The following is an 11,876-nucleotide window of genomic DNA, read 5'->3' as shown; positions in this document are numbered from 1 at the left end:
TTTAATATCAACTTCAATAAACTGAAAGCTTGCGCATTTTGTTGGCTTTCGAAAGAAGAAATGAAAGCAAGAATCCTGTTTGAATGGCCTTTTTTTTTTTTTTTTGTTTAGAACAACAAGAGAACAATTCAAATCTTTGTTCTATCCATAGCCAATATTAGCCATCATTTTTTTTTTCAGTCGCAACTGTTCATCTATAATTTAGAAACACTATGCCTTATTCTGCCTTGAGCTGGAAGGGCTCTTTCACCACCATGGCACCATCTCATTTCAATCCCAGTTCACCGAGACTTTCTAACACCTTGTGTATATACGATACTAAATCATTGATCTTTCTCCCCATTGGCCTTTCCCTCCATCACATGCAGATGTGTAACACGCCAGTTGGCATTTAGCCGGAATTTACATATAATTCTGATTTCAAGGAATTTACAAAGGACTTGTATTTAGCTTTGGCAAATCAGCCAATCTAATCCAATATTGATAATCTTGCAGAAAAAATATATACATCTGCTTGGTTCAGAGTTAAATGATTTACACTATAATTGTACTGCACAAAATTTCCAGTTCAAGTTAATGTACGCATGTTTATATTATTCACACCCAACTCAATCCTCCCTGGGAATCCAACGGCTCCACCAGAGGCTTTTTCGTTGCTGTGTAAGTTCATCCATGCTCTCATTCAGTGTTTTTATGATCTTCCTTTGTACACGCAAAAGAGAGGCAAGCACATTCCTCTGTGCACTCCCCTTCTTTGGCTCAATTTCCTACAAGATACACAAAATCAAATATTAGCGCACTTGAAAAGGCCGGTGACCAGCTCTCCCTTCCAAAAAAAAATGGATATAAACTCTTAAATAGCTCCTGAGCTTTTAAATTTAATGCAATGTATATCCTGAAGATGCGAACTTCATTTAGTTTAAAATTGTCAGATCCTATGGTAATACTATAGTGCCAGAGCCAGATGTTAATGAAGGAACAATATTTTCATATTAAAAATTGTCAAATCTGTAGAATGGTAAGGTATACATACCAAAAGTTGTTGGAGCTGAGCTTCAGTGAAACCCCCAACAGACTCAGTGCCAGATCTGGCCATCAACCCTGTAACCCATTTGGCCGCCTCACTATAATCCTTCTGGGTTGCTCTGAACAGGAGGAGCCTCAAATTTTGCATGACAGAGAGCCCCAAAAGACCTTCCCTGTTGAAGTATGGGTGCGCCAAGGCAGCCTTTGCACTTACCCTTTGCCTCGCCTTATATCTTGGAGGAATATACAAAAAGTACATACAAGAAAATAATTAATATCCACTCACTAGTAGTAGACAGGATGCAACTCTAGCATCTGGTACCAGCTAGAGGATATCCGATCTGCTACCATATAGTTCACAATATCTTAACTAAATTGGATGGCATATGTATAAATACCTGATCATCGAGGTCAAAAGCTCCCAGCCGATACCACCGTCTAAATCCAGTATTTCGAACCCCTTGCGGAGATCAGGTGCAGCACGTGGTTCAACTGTTCTACGCCAGGCCTCCAAATCATAATTGACCCGTTTGAGCTGGCGGTTGAATTGGATCAAGCTGCTATCAGTGCGCAATGCAGGAAATGCCTAAATTTAAAGAACTTCGAGATGCTTGTTAGTATGGACTCAGGAATTTTGCACAATATTAAGAGATTTTAATCTATTCTTCCTCAACATTATACCGATTACCTTACCAGATGGAAATAATATTACAAATTACCCCCCAAAAATGGCATGAGAAGCATCTCCATGCAATCCATTTAACCACTTTTTTTTAAACAAAAAAAGTTGGCCAAATTACCCTTGTGTTCCACTAATCTATGTTTGAGAGTGAAATCTGAAATAAGAGCTTTAGCAATTATACCCATGATATTCTTGTTCGGGTAGACATTGTAATAATTTGTTCTATAGAATGGAGTACACAAGAAGTCCAAAGGCTATAGAAACTAAAAATTTAACTTCAATAGTCAAACTCACCATTTGAAGAAAAATCAGGCCAAGGCTGTATATATCAAATCTATCAGGAAGGTTCATCTGTTAAACAAACAATTACTATCAATAAACTGACATAATGAAAATTTCGTGAAACTAAAACAGGAAGTCCCTTTAATACAGACAAATTATGAAAACAAACCTGCCAAAGGACTGGTGATAAAGCAGTTGCAACAGGAGCAGAAGGTGCTGATGGAGTTTGCGTACTCATTATATATTGCTCTGGTGCTGTATACCTGAATGGAAGCGTAAATGCAACAGTCTTATCATGCCCATACAATACATTAAGTGTCATGTGCATTAAATTTATATATTGCTCTGGTGCTGTATACCTGAATGGAAGCGTAAATGCAACAGTCTTATCATGCCCATACAATACATTAAGTGTCATGTGCATTAAATATTAAATATACGACCTATATCTCTCCTATCTCATGATCATTGAAAATGCCTGAATTGCCCATATTTCCTCATTTGTGTAGAAAGAATCAGTGAGCATGGTGGCACACTTTGTGTGCATTGTGAAGTAATGAGCAAGATAATACGTGGTCCATTCACAATTCCAGGAAATAGGCAGTGGTGGAGACACACTTGGGCAGGGGCAGGCATTTGCCACCCCCGATCCAAAAGAATTTAAAAAATATGCAGTGTGCTATGTTTTTCTGTAAAAAAGTTGTAAAAATAAGCCTTCGGTACAAATTAATTATAAAGTTATGCCCTATCCTGATACTCCCTGGCTCAGCCCCTGGATTAGGTGATATAAAAGATTACCGTGGGTCTAGAAGGAACTCCTTTGGAATATAGTTGATGCCAACCCTCAAATCAGCTGCAGCTCCGAGATCAATTATTTTGAAGGAACGAGACGCTACAGATTTACAAAAAAAAAACCAAGCAATTTAAATACATGCCTTAGATAGTTTGTGTTGTAATTTTTGATTGAAATGGAGGAAATACATCCCTCCTTGAACCAATTTCTATTTGTTTTTGGTAGTAATGTAGTGTGCTTGTCCCAAGTCCTAACAAAGTTCTGAAACATATATGCGATTTAAAAAATGTATTTGATATACACTGGTTGCTGAAAACCAGTTTTTGAGTTACAATAATTCCAGGGTCAAAATTTATAAGGTACATGGGCATTGCACATATTTCAGTATGTATGATCAACTTAGGCTGTACCTTCAGAGAAGATGAGATTTTGTGGTTTAATGTCTCTATGCACAATCCCAGTCGAGTGGAGCCCGTCTAAGGCAAACAAGAGCTGCCTCAGGACAGTCTGAATGATTCTATTTTCTCTATCTACCCCCTTTGGCAAGTCTTGCACATCTCCTAAGATCTTTGTCTCTACCTAATTCATACCTAAACATTAGTAATTGTGCATTTCTAAATGTTACATAGATTCTATTATAAGAAGGTCCACGAATACCATAATAAAAAGATCCTTTAACAACCATCATTTCTGTGATAACAATGCAAAATGACATGCTTACATTATAAGGGAACTCTTTGCTTTGCATAAGGCCAAATAGGGTTTCTTCTCCCTCATACCGCCAGATCAGCCAATACTCTTCGGCCCCTTTACCTTTTGATTTGCTCTACAATTAGAAAAATACACAAAGATATAAATTCGTAAAGTGCGAAAAAATATGGTTTGAATCATTAAATAACAAATATACAGATTTGATCATGTACCATTTTTAGCATTACCAGTAAAATTCTGATCATAATTTCGGTTGCATTTGTATTCCAAAATGTATATAGGAGCACTAAGAAAACAATAGCTATCTTCAATATCATTTTTTTTAAAGGTTGAGGATACTTTAAAGGGATACCATAAATAAATTCCCATGAAATAAAGAGAAGCACCTGATCCACAATTTCTAATGACGGAGAAAAGTTTCAAATTCTCAGATTATAGACAACATCATTTTGCAATTTTGGTGAAGAAATTCCTTGCGAATTTTCCATAATTCAGGTAAGATTCTTAATTTTCCAATATTGACAAACTATAGTTTTAATTTAACAATAACAGCCAAGAAATCAACTCAAAAACATTTGTTTTAAAGATATGTACATACAGATTTCGCAAATGAACTTAATCATCTCGATTTTTACCAGGCTGGTGCAATTGGAATTCTCAAAAAGCGAGAAGGGTCTCGATTACAGATCCTAACGAGGGAGGGACATTTTGCGATATTTTCTTAAATAGGTAGACAGGAACTATTTTGCAAACTTCTCACTATGATAATGGCATTTACACAATCATTAAATATATAAAGTTAAATTTCTATAAAAGACCTCCAGAAAGCCATAGACAAAGTCGGCACAGCTGCTGGCGCAGGCCCTGCGCACCCTCTCATTCATCCAAATCTCTACTGCTCCATATTCTGTCGCCTTCTTCAGCACAAGATCTCCTAGCTTTCATTTTTATCACCAAAAGCAACTTTTATTCATTGTTTTCAAAAAAGAGAAAACTTATATATCTGTTCAAACAACATCTGATCCCCTAGCTTTCATTTTTCATTTGGGTATCACCTGTGATCAATGTGATGGGTGGTGTGTCAAGTATAATATTGAAAATTTTACCCCCAAAAAGTGAACCCCATTTTCACTGGGTACCAAAACGAACTAAAGCTAAGGGTTGTTGGCAATGACAACACTTACTTTACAACTAATAGTTTTAACTAGTAAGCAAATGATTCCCAGTATTTCCCTAAGTTGTCGGTGATAGCCAAGAATTTTTCAGTTATCTGCAGATGGTAGCAAATACTATAATTAACACAACAAAATCTGTACCTTGACAGCAGGTTTGGGCTTTGACAAGGAGGCCTTGTAAACAACTCCAAATGCACCTTCTCCCAGCTTTTTACCAAGTACAAAATCATCCTAGATATAAAATTACTAAATTAGTGAATACGAAACTTAGTCAAATTTTCCATAGTTAGTGATTCTGCATTAGTTAACAAAAACATCGTCTCATTGGTACCTGCTGCCTAGTCAGGTACCACTAACTGGTACCAGTATTCCCTTGCAACGGAGGTGGTACTTGCAACCTGGTGCACGTATTATATGGTTCATGCTGCAATGAACAACCCAATATTGATGAAAAGTGGAAACTCACTAGGCGCCACACAGTTTCTGAACAGTAGTACAACACAGGTGCCTGACCTGCCAGGTGAGGATTGGTACCAGAAAAATGCACCGGACACTACAGGTGATTACTATTGATTAAACTGTAACTATAATAACAACCTGGAACCACCTCGTGCCAGTCAGGATAGGTACGGGCACTAATAATCTGATACCTTGCGGAAGGAAGGTCTGAATACTCTCTCCCAAAAAGCCAAGACAAACATATCAAAAAAACCAGGTGCGACACCTGGCGTTGCCCAGAGATACGAAGCTGCGGCAGCCAGCAGTGCAGCCCCCTGTATTGTCACTGTCAAACCCTCATTTCTTGGAAGCGTGCTTCGGTATATAATATCCCCACACTCCATTACTGTGCATGGGAGCCCCACACCGACCCCAACCACCAGATGCTGCAGGAGATCCGAGACTGTGTCTGGGGAGACGGCCGCACGAGGAGATGGCGAGAGGGGTTTAATTTTCCTTCTGTTGTACCGCTGGAGCAGGTTAATGTTCGAAAGAAAAGGTGAGGTAGAGGAGAGGCGGAGGCCACCGGTGGTGGTGGCCATTTTTCTTCTTCTTTTTCTTTTATGGTTTTTTCTTTACCTCTGCTGCTTGGAGACTGATCTTTGTAGCGGGAATGAAAATAAAGAGTTTTCTTTTGTTTTCTTTCCAGGGGAGTGTCACTGATATGTGGGACCGAAAATATTTCTATTGTTATCCATTTTTATTTTTCTGTATATTAGTGATTCCAAGGGGAGAAAGAAAATTATTTGTGGCTGAGGTGAGAAGCTAGGCGGAGGATGCTCGTGGCTGCCATTTGTCCGGACTAATTAAAGAGGAATTTCTTAATTATCATCCAGAATATTTTAAATACTAGATTAATTATTATTACATCAACGTGGAAAAATTAATTCACTGTATAAAATAAATTATTTTATTGCGTGATCATATATTTAAATTTGATAATAATTATTAATTAATTCAACAGAAATGCTTGATGACACGTCTCAGTGAAAAATATTTAACTTTGTTATTCATTTTCGATATTGTATTCTATTTGATCAATATTTGTATCAAGTAGAATTCAATTCTTCCTCTAATAAGTAAATTTATTTTCGAGATGAAACATGAACAAAAGTTATAATCTTCATTCTTATATTAAGCACGTAGATGTTCAGATCCGTCAACGGGTTTGACTAAAACATGAAATTTCAAATTGAATATTAGTCCTCTGATCAGGTATTATGATTTTATAAATCATGTTTATGTTTTTTTATGCATAGAAGTCTAAATTTATTTAGACACCTACTCTTCACACGCAAATTGTATTATCTTTCTGATTGGTCATGATTTTTTTTCTATTTTTTAAATTTCATTTAACGATTTTTTAATTGATTGGTCATGCCTTCATTTTTTTAAGAAGTTTTTATATTATTTAAGATTTAAGAAATGTTATTAGTCATTTAATATGGCATTTTGTTTGAGATTTTTTTATGAAACTATGTCAAAAAGATTAAAAAAAATGTTATTTAATATTCATTTAAAAAATATTATTTATGTGCATATGTCATTTAATCTAATATTTTTATGAAAATATAGCATTTTGTATGAGTTTATTTATTTTCTTATAATATGTTTCCTTTATGGCTCACGAACACGACAATAGTTCTGATAAAGGGTGAAAACAATCTAGCAAGCTGCCCTATTTTGAGGAAGACTTTCAGTGATTGAATTTTCGATTTTATTTTTAGACTAAATTACGGCAAATGGTTTATAAATATAACTTGGTTATTAATTTTTTTAATTTAAGAGTAATATATTAACTCTTAAAATTTGCAGTTTGTTCAGAATTATTCATAATTATTCATAATTTTAACATCCCGCAATTTTTATTTATACAAAAAGCAAAAAAAAAATATATTAAAAATGAGAACGCTTGCGGAGAAATTTCAAAAATAGAAAGGCAGGATCGGCCCATGGCGTCCCTGCGAGACGCCATGCCAAACCTCAGCTCTGAAAATATATATTATAGTGGAACGGCATGGCATATCCTTCTCCAAATCTTAAAAAAAAATATATATATATATTATAGTGGGACGCCATAAACCATTCCAACCAACAAAAAGAAAAAAAAAATGAGATGCCATAAGCCCGTGGCGTCCCATATTAATTTTTTTTTTTCCTATAGAACTGAAGTTTGGCATGGCATCCCGCAGGGATGCCATGGGCCAATCCTGCCTTCCTGTTTTTGAAATTTCTTTGCAACCATTCTCATTTTTTTTTTTTTTGCTTTTCCTATGAATAAAAATTGCGGACTATTGAAAAAATAATAATTTATCTTATTATAGTATAAATTTTAGCATTGTTGCTAGCGTCGATGTAATCGAACAATTAATGTGAAAATGAATATAATTATTCATGAAATCATATATCAATTAAATTGAACATATCATAGATGTTTGGGTCGCCATTGATTAACTATAAAGAATATGAGCCAGGCTATGGTACTATGCGCGCATAGCGCATATTGGCTTACACTGTAAATTAAAATTTTTTGTTTGAAAGTTTTAGAGGTAGGGGTGCAAACGGATCGGATAGTGCTTAACTCATATCCGTATCCGTATTTTTTTTCGGATACGGATACGAATTGGATATTAATCAGATACGGATCAGATATTAATTGGATACGGATCGGATATTTTCATATACAAATACGGATTCGGATATAATTCGGATTTCTAATTTAAAATATATGTCTAATTAACTTGTTACGGTATTACAAAATATATATCTATTTAACTAAAATTCACCAACATAACCATAATTTCAATCAAAATATAACAGCACAAAAGATATTCTCTCTAAACATATATAATTCTAAAACAAAAAATATTCTCTTAACACATCAATCACTATCACCATCTTCAAAGCAAGATCCATCTTCTTCTGTTTCCTTAATAAATTAAAAAATTGATGTCGTACGACCTGAAATTAAAATATTAATTGAAATTAATATATGATTTTTAAAATTAAGAATCCATATTGGTGTCTCTTATCCAAATAACATGAACTTAATACCTATAACATATGAATTCAGAAAGTGTAAATGTAATCCAAAAAATCGAAGTACATCATTTTTTACCGAACAAAGATATTTATTTTAACTCTAAGCATCTATCAAAGTATAAAAGTAAAATAATACAACTACATATTTCATGTATGAAATGAGCATGTCTCAACCCACGTACCAGTTTACCAGTAACCTAAAGAAATCAAATAACTACATTGTAGTGGTACCCAAGCTTGCAATCTCAATTTAAATTAACATAACTTCAACCATAAAGCAACTTCTCTCTGAATCCGATTGTTATCATTTTTTTCAGTACAACTAAATATTCTAGATTGTTATCATTTTTTTTTCAATCTTTCCCTAGATAATCTAAAGAACCTAAGTATGCAATATTTATGTGATTAAAGAAGCATATTACTAGTATATTTGTATTTTGACCTATATGGGATATTATGCCAACATTATTTTCAAAAGGTAGATCACATCTAAGTGTATTATCAATTAGGATATGCATAGCACAAACATGAGTGTGTTATCAGTTTTTCTGCACTTAATTACTAGAGCCTCAACATAACAACAATAGACCAAGTTAGAAAAATAGAAAAATAATAAAGTCTCAACAGAATAACAGTAGAGCCTCAACATTACTATATATGATTTTAGTTTTGAATTTAAGACAGTTTTATTAAGTTAATAGAAAAATGATATAATTAAGAAAATAATACTTTTTTTAATTATCATCTCTGACCCAGTCTTGTACGCACACTAACACTTCAACAGCTTCTGATACAATTATGTATAGCACAATCGCATTATTAAAATGCATGGAATTTCATACCTGTTTGTTGCTTGAGACTTCTCCGTGAGAGAAATGAAGAAATAGCTGCTTGATAGCTTGAGATAAGTCAAAGAATTAGGGCTTGGGAGTTGGGAAACACGAAATTAGGTGAACTCCGTGAGTCGTGTGAGAGAAGTCAGAAGTCGAACGGGTGCGACGTGCGAAACGAGAAATTAAATTAGAAGTGAAAGACGTCGGATCCGAGAGGTGGGATTATTATCGGATATCCGAAAAATTAAAATATCCGGATACGGATAATTATCCGTATCCGATTCCGAAACTCAATCCGTATCTGTATCTGAATTTGCATAAAAAAAATCTGTATCCGAATCCGCAACTATCCGTATCCAAATATCCGAATACAAACAGGTAATATCCGACCCGTTTGCACCCCTATTTAGAGGTCGATCCGAATTGTTCAACGTGATCTCTATGATCATGGGTCATATTTTTATTGTGGAGAAAGAGGTGAAGCCATAGAGCAAACCCTTTACTCCATACTTAAGCCGCTAAATAAGAAGTAAAATAGAAATAAGATGGAGCGAGAGATGAGTTGATATGGAGCAACTTATTCTTCCTTTCCATGTGGATTAACTTATTCCACACTTACTATACCTGTAAAACTCATTGTATGAGTATATGTTCATTTTCCAACATCTTACTCTTTCAAATAGATTAATTTAAGTCACGACTTCAACTATCAAACAAGGTGTAAAATATAAAGAATAACATAAGTAAGCACAGGGCGAAACTAGAAAATTTATTTAGAGGGGGTTGAAAAATTAAAATGCATAATTATTAATTGTAGTTAGTGAGATTTGAACTCAAGACCTCACAGGTATAAAATAGAGCTTTAACCACTAGACTATAAGCACACATTTGATATTTTATGAGGGAGGCTAAACTATATAAAAACTATAAGAAAATAAAAATTCAATTAAATTTCAACTTACGTGATTAAAAATTTCAAAATCATGGGGTGGCTTAGCACCTCCTAGACGTAAATCCACCCCTGAGTGAGCACCTAATCTTCATTGAATTTACTGAATATGTACTTGTAAATTAAAATTCATATTTTTTTAAAGAAAATTTACTATTCTTGATTTCTTGTAGATGGATAGAAAATCACTTGGATTTGAAAATTTCAGATCATTCAAAAACAAAAAAAGAATTATCCATTTAAAAAATAGTATCTTTTTTTAAAATATAAAATTTAATTTATCAGTGCATATTCATGTAAATATTATGTCAGACGGATTCACCAATAAAAATACTGATTTGTGATATAAATCAATTCACGCTGTACATAGTACCATAGCCTCACTCATAGGATATTTACACGCATCTATTTGTTGTCCCTGTATGCAACCTAAGGGGGTTAAGTGGTTGTCTTGATCGAAATTTGAACCCTTCCTTTTTAATTCTCAATTTGCAATATAAGACAGAATAAAATACAACAAAACAAACAAGTCTTCATGCACAAATAAGTTCGTAAACAAGAGCGAGTAGATAAAGATAGAAATCTAATAATATTAAAAGTGTTACGACGATTTATTCAAATTGCATAATATTGTCGTTTGCTTGTCAGTAGACTGGAGAAATTCAACAAATATTTAATAAGAATTTATCTATACAACAATGGATTCTCGTGATTAGTAATTGTTGGAACTGTTTATAAATATAAAATATCATTGGCGGGTTTAACATTCAAAGAGAGGTTGGTGAGCACAACTCTAAAAATTTATCGGATTGTTTTCAAATGACAAATTCAAATCGTTAAATTTTATCTATTTTATGAATGATGCATGCATATAGTTTTTTTTTAATCCATTTAATACAAGATCAAGCAGTAAAAAAAATAAACACATAAAACAACTTATAACTTAACTTATAAAATGTTTATTTTTTTTACTACTTGACTTTGTACTAAATGAATTTGAAACTTTTAAAAAATTTCATATATATGCATCACTCATAAAGTAGATAGATTTCAACGGTTTGAATTTGTCATTTGAAAACAATCCGATAGACTTTTAGTATTGTGCTCACCAACTCCTATTGGTGAATACATCACACCCCTCTCTGAGTGAACTCGCATTCTCTGAGATATCTCATATTTTGCATGACTTTTTGAAAAATCTCAGATGTTCAAATATGTTCTGCACGAATCTTAAGACTCAAATAATACTGACCCCTGCTCCATCCCCAAATAGGCACCGGACACATCGGTCACGCAAAATATGAGATATCTCAGAGGATACGCACTCTCTTTGAGTGGAGTGAAGTTATGGTAATTAATATGTACAATACACATTGAATTCACAATGTCTTGTAATTTAGAGTCCATCACTTAACATGTTATTTAAATATAATACTTTAAATTCGACAAATCAAAAGTCCACACTCTACATGATTACATGTCACATTAATGCTTAATTAATATGTAATAAATTGCAATCATCGCTTTTAATTGAATATAAATTGACAATATATAATACATAATTATTTTATACATTAGTTCAATGTTTCAATTAGTAATTCAATATGCCCTAACTTTGATTAAAAAAAGAAATCGATCGAACTCCAGAGTCCAGACCCTCTATCCGAGAAGTTGTATTTATTTGTCAAACCAACACCCTGTTTGGATGGAGAAGGGAATGAAATGAAATAGAAGATCATGTTTGGATGATTAACGAGAGAAATACATTTAATTTTCGTTTCCGTTTTATTTTTGTTTGGTTGATTAAAATTTAGAAGGTTAATGAGAAATTCGGTGGCTGTTGTAGGATTGCGAAAAAAATTGTATGAGAATTATATATGTGAGA

At 33.7% G+C, this 11,876-nt stretch overlaps 1 protein-coding gene across 1 annotated transcript; it reads right to left on the bottom strand.

Annotated features, from left to right (window-relative positions):
- Window positions 1-396: 396 nt before the first annotated feature.
- STN7 (Serine/Threonine kinase domain protein) lies at window positions 397-5,887 on the bottom strand. The gene is made up of 11 exons (XM_078307833.1): window positions 5,320-5,887; window positions 4,811-4,900; window positions 4,313-4,432; window positions 3,505-3,609; window positions 3,194-3,362; window positions 2,789-2,882; window positions 2,160-2,253; window positions 2,003-2,059; window positions 1,425-1,612; window positions 1,034-1,259; window positions 397-767 (listed from the first exon to the last, which is right to left on the bottom strand). Exons 1-11 carry the CDS (start codon window positions 5,707-5,709, stop codon window positions 609-611), a joined length of 1,692 nt encoding a protein of 563 aa, XP_078163959.1. The 5' UTR covers window positions 5,710-5,887; the 3' UTR covers window positions 397-608.
- Between the last annotated feature and the right edge of the window lie 5,989 nt (window positions 5,888-11,876).

This window comes from Carex rostrata, chromosome 9 (assembly GCF_964058835.1).
Source record: "Carex rostrata chromosome 9, lpCarRost1.2, whole genome shotgun sequence".
In the NCBI taxonomy this organism is placed as follows: Eukaryota; Viridiplantae; Streptophyta; class Magnoliopsida; order Poales; family Cyperaceae; genus Carex; species Carex rostrata.
Note: the sequence above shows the minus strand (reverse complement) of the source record. Positions and strands in the feature narration are given on the sequence as shown.

Coding starts and splice junctions, on each gene's coding strand:
- STN7 (XM_078307833.1), bottom strand. CDS start 5,709: ATGGCCACCACCACCGGTGGCCTCCGCCTCTCCTCTACCTCACCTTTT. Junction 3,363..3,504: donor GCAAAGAGTTCCCTTATAAT/GTAAGCATGTCA, acceptor GGTATGAATTAG/GTAGAGACAAAGATCTTAGG. Junction 768..1,033: donor CTCAGCTCCAACAACTTTTG/GTATGTATACCT, acceptor TGTATCTTGTAG/GAAATTGAGCCAAAGAAGGG.